At 38.0% G+C, this 13,566-nt stretch overlaps 1 protein-coding gene across 1 annotated transcript; it reads right to left on the bottom strand.

Moving 5' to 3' along the window:
- Window positions 1-1,854: 1,854 nt before the first annotated feature.
- LOC126825574 (uncharacterized protein CXorf65 homolog) lies at window positions 1,855-13,160 on the bottom strand. Its single transcript, XM_050555237.2, has 6 exons — window positions 12,832-13,160; window positions 9,508-10,170; window positions 7,733-7,819; window positions 5,059-5,175; window positions 4,007-4,081; window positions 1,855-3,089 (listed from the first exon to the last, which is right to left on the bottom strand). Exons 2-6 carry the CDS (start codon window positions 9,569-9,571, stop codon window positions 2,929-2,931), a joined length of 504 nt encoding a protein of 167 aa, XP_050411194.1. The 5' UTR covers window positions 9,572-10,170; window positions 12,832-13,160; the 3' UTR covers window positions 1,855-2,928.
- Window positions 13,161-13,566: the final 406 nt, after the last annotated feature.

Raw genomic sequence — 13,566 nt, 5'->3', positions numbered from 1 at the left:
AACTATTCGGCAATTTTAGTAGCTTTTCATGTAAGCAATTTTAAAATGGGAGCTAAAGAATAAAATTTGCCTATTTTTTTTTAGTACCGTAACTTTTCATGTAAGCAATTTTAAAATGGGAGCTATAGGATAACACAAGCTGTGACAGGTCTTGTAATTGGAAAAATATTTATAAATACAATATTATGTGATATCAATATAATTTTTAGTTCATCTGATTTAACATTTCGTGTTACTCTGCCAAAGCCCTATGAAGTTGATTTTAAAAAAAAACCATTGTTTAAATCACAAAAATTAGGCAAATTTTATCCTATAGCTCCCATTTTAAAATTGCTTACATGAAAAGCTACGGTACTAAAAAAATTAGGCAAATTTTATTCTTTAGCTCCCATTTTAAAATTGCTTACATGAAAAGCTACTAAAATGGCCGAATGGTTAACACATAATAAGGAGTAGGGTCGTCTCATGCGTCAGTGAAACGTCTATACATATTCGGCGAATATCGGTAGAATCCCTCAACCCCAGCAACAAAAAAAAACGAGGTCTGCCGAATGCGTCTATTTGTGTGACGTCAGCGCATGGCGGCAGTGACAAAATGAAAATGGACGAAAACGATGTAAATATTGGAAACAAGTGGCGATGATATCGTTTTGTGGGAGTATTTATGCAAATCAAAACGACTAGATTGAAGAAAAAACATATCCGAGTGAATTGACAGAGGTTTGGTTGCCTGACATTACGAATTGTTGAAAAAAAACGAGCCGAAGCGAGAGCAGGTAAGATCGAGTTTTCAACAGGCATTGCATTCCTGTTGATTTTTATTATATATTGTCTGGTACGACATGGTGTATGCATATATATACGGATAGAAGGTCACATTCCTGTGGTCACAATCTCGACTTCTCGTCTTCCCACCTCGGAAGTGCAATATAAGCGTATGTATATACATTCAAATAGACGGCCATGTTTGAGGTTCTAGAAAGTTTACTAGTCCTAACCAATTTTAACCTGTTCTTGCACAGATAGTATTGTGCTCTGTAGTCGATTTTAAGCCTTCAGTCGAATAGGAGCAGATCAGTAGGAGTTAAACCCCATTTCATTTGAGTTCATTTCTTTGCTCTCTAACTTCACCAACGTTCATAGGAAGTTTTCATGCCTGGTCCCTCCTTGTCAGTGGTGTAGAACAGAGGGCCTGGCAAGGGAACGAGGTCCCGTGTACACATTGGTGTGTATGTGTGTGCGTGTGCGTGGGGGTGTCTAGTGGTTTAACACGTGCGCGTAAAATCACAAGATCGATATGTCATTGATTAAAGTGGTTCGGTTTACAATCCTATAAGTCTCGGATATAGACTGTTTATAACGCTATATGTCCCGGTTATAGACAGTTTACAACCCTATAAGTCTCGGATATAGACTGTTTACAATCCTACACGTCTCGGATATAGACGTTTTTATAATCCTACAAGTCTAGGATATAGACTGTTTACAATCCTACAAGTCGTGGGTATAGACAGTTTGCAACCTTACAGGTTTCTGGTAGCCGTATACATATCATCATAAGCAGCAGTCCTAAATTTGATTTTGTAGATGCTGCTGCCCTGTATAATACAAATACGTGATCTGGGATACATCTCCCAAGCAGAGTTGTCTTCCCTTGCAGTGTACACTGACGATTGCTGGATAGCGAAACTTGCACGGGAGAATGGATCTGAGATACACCTACTCAAACATCGTCAATCCCAGATTTACATTGCTGTGTATCAGAGATAATCAAAGGTACATATTTCACCTGAAACCGTCTTCATTATCTCGGTAGGTAGGACGTAAACCCCATTTAACTCACCCCTTCCTCATCCTGAAACCCCCTCAGTGTTTGATAAGGCTAAAATCTTTATTGGATATTTCCAGTAATAATCACTACCAAATAACACGAACAGATTTTTGCGATATTTTTCTCCAACACCAGTCAAATGAAACTATAAAACAAAAGGTGGTCTGCTCAAATATTCTCTAGCATATATCAATCAGTCTTGGAGAATATTCTGTTGATGATAAAGAAGCTGCATCACACTGCAAGTTATTGTATATCTCCAACACAAGCTGTATATCACAAACATAAGCTGTACATCTCAAACATAAGTTTTTCCCGCAGTCTTCATTAAATCACAGATTATTAAGGTCTTTATCTTTAAAACAATATTCGATGTAGGGTTATTTTAGGGAGTTCCTGATAACCAGTCTTAACTAAAGACCCTCATTACATCAGAAACAATTTTATAGTTCATGCGATTGCTACAGTTCTTCAAAACACAATAGTATGGGTAAGGGGAAGGGTGGGGTTACAATTATTGGCAGCATAATTTATATAAATATAGGTCCGAGAACATCGATCATTTGCTTTCTAAATGTCTAAAACCATTGATTACTGTTTACATTTGGCTTACATTTTGCACAATAAAATTTAATTAAGAAAACAATGAATTATCGGAAGATAACTTCCCGACCTGGATTCAACATTTTCACGAAGATTATAGGTAGCACTGACTTCCTTTGACCGTCTACATGTTTATATCATCAGTAGTGGATAGTGAATGTGGACAATTTGTTCATTCATCATATCTTTGTAAATACTGAATGAAATTGAACCATTTATTGACAGATATATTTCAACCCCTTCAATAACGTTCTGGGAGGGATAATTAAACGAACCCAAGCCACATCCCATAAACGATCTAAGATACCAGCCTTAGTATTGTTGCTTTATTGGGCATTTTGCTAATTAGAAATTTCTCAAGTTTAAGTTTATTTGTGGTATACAATGGTCGTGTGATGTCTGGTTTATTTGTGGTGAGGTGTTTATTTGTGGTATACCAGGAGCATGGGGTGGGGTGTTTATTTGTGGTAAATAAGGAGCATGGGGTGGGGTGTTTATTTTGTGTGTTTATTGTGTCTCTCACTGCTTGTTGGACGTTTGGTCGGGGATTCCAGACGATGCCCTTTAAGTGATCTCGAACCGTGGTTGTTATTATTCTTCTTGGGTCTATCTTTCTTATTTCTTGTAGTCGGCCTGGATAAATTATTTAATTTCACTGAAAGGAAACATAGAAAAATGAAATGAGGTTTAACGTCCCACTGTTCTGCTCCGAACTTGGCTAATGAAGACGGGCATACGCCATACAGTGTGGTATGAGGGAAATTTTGCCCGGACAGCGACACTATGACCTACTCTTATTTTGAATTCCAACCGTCAAGGGATCTTTTACGTGCACGCCAATGTGTACACGGGACCTCGGTTTTTCGTACCATTCGAACGACTAGACAGCTGTCATTTTCAAGCCCTCCATCCTGCATCACTGATTATTGTTACGTTTAATCTATAGGATTAATTTGGGTATATAAGCGATGATAACTCACCAATGACCCCTCACTGGATAGACATTATCTTATTAACCCACGGCAGGTCCCTTAAACTTCAACTTTCTTTGGGCCCCTCGACAGTCGACTCCCCACCCCATTAACTTAAATGTCACACTCTCTTTTCGTACAATCTATTAGAAATGCATTAATTAATGGAGTAACAAATTATATAACAACATCGTCTGATCAGACATCCTTGTCAGCAAGAAACAAAATACCGCAGGCATTTCGGATAATTGGGCACTGCAATCTGATCATAACACAGATCCTATTTCGTTTCGTGTTTAATAGTTTAAAATTTCGTTGGAAGAGTTGTTATATAGTATGCATTCTGGGTGGCATGAGATATTAGCCAATGAAACCATCTGTTACGGCGACTTCCTAGCTTGTCATGCACACAACTGTGGGTAAACCACTAGAAACATCAACACTGATTGGGTCAAAAGTCACTCGTACGAGCCCTGACACGACCTTCGAGTACAACTTATAGATCTGTATTCTAATGAGATTGTCGGCACTGTAGATAGACGACATACTTACCCATTAATTCTGGATTAGATTGTTCTAGATTATTCAGTAATGTACTTACCCATTAATTCTGGATTAGTTTGTTCTAGATTATTTAATAATGAAATATATCTGTTAGGCCCAGATTCACTTTCTCCTGAAACAAACAACTCACATCTTTATCATACATCCTTGAAAACAATCCAACCTCGTGGGTTTTCTCCGGGTCCTCCGGTTTCCTCCCACTGCTAAAGAGCCCTACGCGTAAGCGAATTATTGAAATAAAATTTAAAAAAAACCCATATGTTAGTCCCGAAATGACCTAGTTTGTGTCGAGTGGACGTTAAACCCCATTTCTCTCTCTCTCCCTTGAAAACAATTCCTTGAAATGGAATAAAGGGGAAGAATAAAATGTGCTAAGGGGGGCATTTGCACTGAGGGCCAACTTTAACAAGGGGTGTCTGGGTTTAATTGTTATACATTTCTTGGTCCCCAATCCAACACCATTGGTTCATGCCTGGGTAAATAATTCCTGGAAAAGGCAAGTCCTGCCATCTAAATACAGAGAAATGGGGTTTAACTTCCACTCGACACAAACTAGGGCATTTCGGGACTAACAAATATTCAATTTTTATTTCAATAATTCGCATGCGCGTAGGGATCTTTAGCAGTGGGAGGAAACCGGAGGACCTAGAGACGAAAGACTCAAGAAATAAAGGGCTTGGGAGGGTCCCATCAAGGGAAGACTGATTCAAGCAGCAACCCATTCGTCGAAGACTGATCCCAGGAACATGCCCTTTCGGAGAACAGTGGCTTCACCTTGAAAGACTGGTTAGCAAAACTCCCACGGAATAAAATTAATCCGTCTAAGAACGACTGATCCTACAAACTGAACCCAGAAGAAGCCGGTCGTTCTGGAAATACTGACTCCGGCCGTCCTGGAAACCAATCCATCCAAGGAAACTGACTCCTACGTTCTAACATAACGGAGAACATTATTTAGTACACATAGTAAAAGTCTGACACAAACACAGCTAGAACCGTATTCTTTGTCACTCACAATCGTGGATCGAACCCAGGACTGAATGGATGACCATACATCAACACCGCTCTTAAAATAAAACCATATCTTACTTTCTACTCTAATAAGTATATAGGTTTCTCTTCCATGAAGTAGATCATTGGCGTATTCCTCAATACCAGTTGACAAGTTTCTCACGTGACCTTCTAGATCTATTAGATCTATGGTAACTGAAATATACCAAGTAAAGAACAATATATCAATTAAAAACAATATACGCCACGTTATTGGGTTTTTACCCAAGCCTATATATCTACAACTGCAATTGTAGACAAATATTATAGAAATCGCAACAAGTCTAATAATTTTACAATTTCTGTAAGTTTTAAGGGATTATTGCAAACTATAATATTATGAAAGTTGAAGCTCTGAAAAGAATATCAGTCGTAAATGTTGAACATACATTATACAAGAGCTAAATCTGACAATTGCAAGTCTTTCTTTAGGCCTAAAATGTTATCTAAATTATTAATTAGACGTTAAACATACATTATGCAAGAGCTAAATCTGCATATTGCAGGTCTTTCTTTACGCTGAAATGTTATCTAAATTAATAATTAGACATTTCTTAACTTATCCAGACCATAATCAACTCTCGATGCTATTGCTAGTCAGCGATATTTACTGGATGGTAATGCGATCTGCTGTTCAACGCTCATCCATGATTAAATCAAAAAATGAATAATCGAGATTATGTTTTTTTATCGTATCGACTTGAGTAATGATGATCGAGACTAGGCCCAAAATTCAATCTCTAATATCTCGGTTCAGAGTGGATCAATTTGATTGAATTGTTTTTAGCAAATGCCCTTTACATTAACTATACTAATGTCCAAAAAGAAAGTATACACTGTGCATTTTGTGCTGCATCAACCAAAATCATTTTTCATTGTATACAGTATTTGGGTAGAATGTCAATTTGTTTCACATTTTTATTTTGCTTAGAAATGTTGAGTTCGGACGCAAGAGACAAACTCAGTAATGCTTCATCAAATGTTTTTAATCTAAACAAAACTTAGTCATACTTTTAGTTTGTATACTTTCTTTTGAACATCAGTAGTTTTTAACCTATATAGTGAGAAATGCTAGCTCTAAATCGAATCTTCCATAACATTTAGAAAGATACGAACATTTGTCATGCCAATCTCTACAGACAAAATACACTGGGAGTGGTCAAAACAAGCGAGCACCACCTGTAATCTTCGTTACATTCTTCTGATGGGCCTCTTTTAAAATCTGATTGAATACATGCCAGGAGGGTTTAATCTCACTGTGCCCCCCAATCAACTGGTGTTATAGGGTAGTGGTGTGAAAATTTAAGTAAACAAAGGATTATAGACTGTATCCTTATTAGTACTGTTCACCTAGTTAAAATTTAATTATTTTAATGATTAAAATATATAAGTTAAGTTCACGTGTCATCGGTTAACGAGTATCTTAAATATTATTCACCTACCTTTCATTCAGACAGTACTCATAAATCAATCAAATATATGATTAGAAACTCACTATCATTATATAAGGATAGTTGTCTACGATATCACCTTAGGTGGAAGTGGACGTAAAACCCCAGAAACGAACGAACGAACCCCAATTACATTATATCTTTTAAAATGGCTCAAGTTCGCATAGGGTTTATTCCTAATTCTCAAGGAGGTCAAAATTTAGTTAATTTGGGGTATAATTACAGAGTAAAAAAATACGAAACCCAATAGCACCAGCAGACTTTTACTGAAAATACAATAGTTCAATTGGATAACTAACGGGGGACGATTGCCCCCTAAAAGACGAAAATATAAAAGAGTAGAAGAATCTATTAATGATCTAAAAATCAAACTGTTAAATGGAGTAAAAAGTGCAATTGAATATACTGACGCCATATCACATTTAGTAGGGTTATGATTTATGTTTGATACATGTATTTGTTGTTACTTTTATGAAATTTATTGTGAATAAAGTTGTTAATTAGTTTAAACCTAGTAGTTTCAAAAAACAGACTATACTTTTAACACCATTGTATTCGATAATCCCCTTACTTGATTAATCCCCCCATGAGAACAATAGCAGGGGGCACAGTGAGATGTCCCCGCCAGGAGATTATCTATCGTTAATAGTTTGATTCTATATCAAATAATCCATCTGTGTATATTTTAACGAGGGACAATCTGATATTATCCAATTGTCCGTCAATCTGGTTCCCCCTGCTCAGTGATGCAGGACAGACGACCTTGGAATAAGAAGAGAAGACGAGGTCCCGTGCACAAACTGATTTTTTACGTACACGATCCATTTTATTTTCAATCTGATTAGAATACAGATCTATATTTCGTTTCGTTTTTTTATACTTTCGATAGCCTACACAACATGAAGAGCTGACCAGTTATAGTGGGAGATCGTGTCAGGGGTCATACATGCGACTTTTGACCCTATGACGTCAGATATTTGATTAACCAATAACCATTGATGTTTCTAGTGGATTACCCGTAGTTCCATGCAGCTCACGCCAAAAGCTAGCCGTACAGACCGTTTCATTGACTAATCCCTCACATCATCCAGAACGTGGGTTATAAAACAACTCTTCCAGATCCTAGTGTAGTAAAGACAAGTAAAACAAAATTTTGAACTATAAAAAACGAAACGAAATAGGATCTATGTTTTAATCGAATTTCTTTATTTCATTTTTCCTACTACATATAATTTACAATCTATGTATAATTAATATCTTACTGTCATGGCCACATTTACATCTTTTTCTAATCCATTCTAATAGTGTATATGTAGAACACCAGGGATTAAATATAGCCTCCTCATTATCTGTAATGTAATATATCAATATATAAACAACTGGTGGACTATGAGACAAGGGTTGAGGGGGGAGATAGAGAGAGAGAGAGAGAGAGAGAGAGAGAGAGAGAGGGGGGGGTAACGTCCACTCGACACAAACCAGGTCATTTTGGGACGAACCTATGATTCAATTTTATTTTAATAATTCGCTTGCGGTTAGGGGTCTTTAGTAGTGGGTGGAAACCGGAGGTCCCGGAGAAACCCCACGAGGTAGGACGTATAACTGGGGAATCGACACAAACAGGTCATTTCAGGACTAAGATATGGTTCGATTAGATTTCTATAATTTGCTGGCGACTAGGGGTTTATAGCAGAGGGTGGTCCGGGTTTCTCTCCCGAAGTTGGTTGGCCAAGATAGGTCTTTGGTACACGTTGGCGTGCACGTTAAGGAACCCTCGATATAAGAGTAAGCCATAACGCCGCTGTCCGGGCAAAATTTCCCACATAGCACACTGTATGGCATAAGCCCGTCTTCATTAGCCCAGTATAGGAGCAGAATAGATTTGGAAATACACCAGCCTCGACATAATCGTTTGTATATGATCTGCCAGTAAGAATATTCCTTGGCAGTGTTCAATTACAATTAAAGTATTTTAACAACGTTTACCTGTAATTAGAGAGATTAGCAGGTATTTGGCCAGATTAGCAGGTACTTGGCCAGATTAGCAGGTACTTGGCCAGATTAGTCGGAATATAGATTAACCTGATTTCTCTTAGTCGAGGAATAGACTCACGAAAAGTGTGTTCGGTAGAGGCGTAGTCGTGAAATATATATTAGGGGGTGGGGGTCCGCAAATGAAATTATATAAAATGTTGATAATCTGTGACGCCGGAGGCACAAGCTGCGCAGCAGCCGATTTAGCGCGATAGGGAGAGTGTGGGAGGGGGGGGGGGGTCACCCTCGTGAATTTTCTTTAAAGTTTCAGTATTCTGTAAACACGGTTTTAGCATATTTTACGGGATTAAACTAAAACATCACACCAACATATTGGGATATGTACAGGTTTATACAGATAGAATCTTAACTAATCCTTATAATTGTTGTAAATAAATAGGAGTTAGGGCCTACTATGTAAATTTTTGCGGGGGTCCAAGTATATTCAACCCCCCCCCCCCCGCCCAGAAAAACAATTGTGACGCCCATGGTGTTCGGGGATTTCAGTGTTGGCGCGTACCCCTAGAACCTTAGTATTTTTTCAAACCAAGTTCACCACTTGACAGAGGTTGTTATTGCCGGGCTAATAAGTCAAGGGGCGAAAAATACAGGTCCTCTGTAGGCACCGGAGTGCACGTTAAACACGCATTGTAAATTGTATTCAGTGAAACGCATTGTCCATTATATGATTGGGGCGGGGCGAATGGGCGATTGGTTAGCACGTGCGCGCTGTATCATAAGGTTTGTCATTGAGTCAACTAGCGTGGTTTCGATTCCCCTGTTGTACTTGACAAGGAGTAGGGTCGCCTGTCCAACCTCGTGGGTTTTCTCCGGGTTCTACGGTTTACTCTCACTGCTAAAGACCCCTACGCGAAAGCGAATTATTAAATTAAAATTGAACTATGTGTTAGTCTCCCTCTCTCTCCATTATTTAATACGGTTAGAGCTGGACAGATCGCACGTAACTGCATTTGTTTTCACATTTTGATAAACAAAGACTTACCGCCATATTTAACTTTGATAAATGACTGGTCCAATAAGATCTCTTCTCCCGGTATAATAGCCATGTTGACGTCACAATCAATTCCACGTCTAGAGTTCACGTTTTACACATGATTTCAGAAACTATATCTTTCACTTAATGTCAAAATATTTGCAATACAAGCATTTTAATTAAGTACGCGTCAGCATAAACATCAAGTCTGAGCCTATCTCAAATCACATGTAATATCAAATTCTAATTAATTTTCACGATTCAGTTAACCCAATAGGCCTTATATCGAATTCCTTGTCAAGAAATGGCTGTAGGCCTACAGCAGACTGTTTTGAGTCCTATTATGCACAAAATATGAATGTAATAGCGCGTGACCAGATTGTCGTTAATCATACACAACAATGGCGTATCTGTCGATAAATCAATTCCTACAAAATTGATCACAATAAACAATTTTAATCAATGGTTGAATTGGTCTCCTATAACACACTCCTGTTCTCATGTAGTCAGCCACACTCTAGTTCACGTAATTCAGATGCAACTTGCGTATTTCCCAATTTGATTAAATCAAGTACTCTTGTATTCGTCACTCAGGAATTCACACGACCATTGTTAGTTCTAGGAACAAGAAATAACAGATTAGTTTACGCTCTGGTTCTTGATTCGTTAAACCTGTAAATAAAATAATAAAACATTGAGACCAAGCCAATCATTCTCGTAATCATATTCGGCAAATTTCGGCAAACCTCGGTACATTCCGGTACCCGACATCTCGCCTCGGCTGTATTACACACTTATCCAATCTGATTCAAATACACTCGGCAAACCTCGGTAGATTCCGGTAGCCTACATCTAGCCTCGGCTGTATGGCGGTAAGTAATACGTAGCTACACCCATACAATTGTGATGCGGCATCGGTTTACTTGCCGCTTTTAGAAAGAAGGGTGTTCGATCCCTGCATTGGCCTGAACGGAGGGCCTGACAAGGACAGCTGTCTAGTCCTTCGGATGAGACGAAAAACCGAGGTCCCGTGTATACATTGGAATGCACGTAAAAATCCCTTGGCAGTTGGAATTCGATATAAGAGTAGGCGATAGTGCGGGTGTCCGGGCAAAATTTCCCTCATAGCACACTGTATGGCGTATGCCCGCCTTCATTAGCCCAGTTCGGAGCAGAACAGTAGGACGTTTAGAATGTTTAGAATATGTTAAAATTACATGCTTAGAATGTGTTAAAATTACATGTTTAGAATATGTTAAAATTATATTTAGAATATGTTAAAATTACATGTTTAGAATATGTTAAAATTATATGTTTAGAATATGTTAAAATTACGTGTTTAGAATATGTTAAAATTATATGTTTAGCATATATTAAAATAAAGCCTTAAAACATATGAAATATATACACACAGTCCTACCTTGTTAAAGAATAATCCTAAATCCTATAAATCAAGTGTTAGAAGAGAATTTGACAAATATACCATTTTCTAGTTAAAACACCAACGTTGATTTCAAGCCAGAGATGACCGGCCAGCTAGAACTTGAAGCGCAACTCTCTAGACCACTAGACCATCTCAACCACCCAATATTATAATATACAACTATCGCTTTATGATTATCTATAGGTACAAGATGTCCGTCACTGTCAAGTGATTTACCACGCTATAAATCTATATAGGTATTTATAATAGTTGATATAGGTAAAGATATCTAACATAGGTACAATGATTTACCGGACTATTAACGGTTGTTAGTAGAAATAAAAATACTAATAACCGATATATAGACATTTTATAACGTTCCTTAAATACTGTCCACCATTGGAGATTAAATAACACGTAGGCCATTATCACTACAGCGGCCAAAGTTGTACACCAGTGACATGACTTGATCTATCGTGAATGTGTGTAAATATTTATATGCTTATATAATGCAAGGAATATTATTTATACAGTATATTATTTATATAAAAACAATTCGTTTCGTTAAATAACTTGATCCGAAGTTTTTAGTATAAGAGAGAGAGAGAGAGAGGGAGAGATAGAGAGAGAGAGAGAAATGAGGTTTAACGTCCACTCGACACAAACCAGGTCATTTCGGGACTTACATATGGTTAAATTTTATTTCCCTAATTCGCTTTCGCATAGGGGTCTTTAGCAGTATGAGGAAACTGGAGGACCCAGAGAAAACCCTCGAAGTTGGACAGGCGACCTTCCTCCTTGTCACGTACAACCGTTTTAGTATAAAATTTCAATGAAGTACTACTTGAACTAAATTACACGTCAGGTGACATGGGGCTGATTAAATTCTTATTGTTTCGAAGTGAAATGAAATGGGTTTTAACGTGCTACTGTTCTGCTCCAAACTGGGCTAATGGAGACGGGCATACGCCATACAGTGTGCTATGAAATGAAATGGGGTTTAACGTCCTACTGTTCGGCTCCGAACTGGGCTAATGAAGACGGACATACGACATACAGTGTGTGCTATGAGGGAAATTTTGCCCGGAAAGCGGCACCACGGCCTACTCTTATATCGAATTCCAACTGTCAAGGGATCTTTTACGTGCACGCCAATGTGTACACGGGATCTCGGTTTGTGTCCTATCCGAACGACTAGACAGCTTTCCTTGTCAGCCCCTCAGTCCTGCATGTGGTTCCCCCTTATCAGGCATAGCTGGGAAACCACACCTCTTATCGTTTCGATTCTAAACAGGACCTATGAAATTTCAATGATGTATTATTAGTGTACTACTTGAATTAAACTACGATGACATGGGTCGGATTATAACATAGGAGTGGAGTTGAACAGATCGACGATATAATAATTCCAACCCCACCCGGGACATGCCACGGCTAGATCTATTTCCTAAGGCCACCTCCCGATTTTGTCAAGGTCTCTGAGATGTAAATAAGGTTAGGACACGGATAGATCTATTTCCTAAGGCCACCTCCCGATTTCCACAAGGTCGCTGAGATGTAAATAGGGTTAGGTCACGTGATTGTTGACGAGATTGTCGGTTAGGGTTTGGGCAAGGGTTAGGGCTAGGTCCAGGGTTTGAGTAAGAGGTAGTGCTAGCCCTGTTTATATCTCATGGCCTTTGATAAAATCTAACCGACATTCCAGTCGAGAGTCCAGTTGGCTTGTTACTTGACTACCATGGCCCTCTTGACAACCATGACATCTGTTTATATTAGATTAAAAATAAAAACAACATACAGTTGACAGAAGATTATTCATCTTAATAGTTATTCAAATAAATTCCACTTGCATACGATCCAAGTCAATAGTAAAAACACGAAAATATATCTACAAAACCAATTCAACTTACTTGTCGAACATGAGGATTATTCCTCTCAACAATTATTCAAATAAATTCCACTTGCATATGATCCAAGTCAATAGTCAAAACACGAAAATAATGTTCGCATAACTAATTCAACATACCTAACATGACGGGCTGTTAGAGATTACACAGTTACTACACAATCTACTAGACTATAACATCGTGTTACCTTATATATAATATACTGGTCTATGTATGATAGGTATATAGACAATCACTGGGGTATTCAAGGATCACTACGCACCAATAATAAATCTATCATAAAGCTATACTCCTGTATTGTCATATACATAGTGGTTTTCATAATAAGGCGGACCTATCATTAAGGGGTATTCAAGGATCACTAACCTCCAATAATAAGTCTATGATTAAGCTATACTCCTGTATTGCCTGTTATCCTTGTATACACCGCCCATATACATAGGGGTTTTCATAATAAGGCGGACCTATACTTAAGGGGTATTCAAGGATCACTAACCTCCAATAATAAGTCTATGATTAAGCTCTACTCCTGTTTTGCCTGTTATCCTTGTATACACCGCCCATATACATAGGGGTTTTCATAATAAGGCGGACCTATACTTAAGGGTAAATTTCATTTTTTTGAAATAAAATGGGGTTTTACGTCCCAGTTTTCTGCATCAACCGGGATAATGAAGACGATACAAGCGATGTTTATAAACATATTTGTTCTAGTTTTCGTATTCTCCAATTTAGTTA

This window comes from Patella vulgata, chromosome 6, assembly GCF_932274485.2.
Source record: "Patella vulgata chromosome 6, xgPatVulg1.2, whole genome shotgun sequence".
Lineage (NCBI taxonomy): Eukaryota > Metazoa > Mollusca > Gastropoda > Patellidae > Patella > Patella vulgata.
The sequence above is the reverse complement of the archived record's forward strand: the minus strand, read 5'-3'. Positions and strand labels throughout refer to the sequence as shown.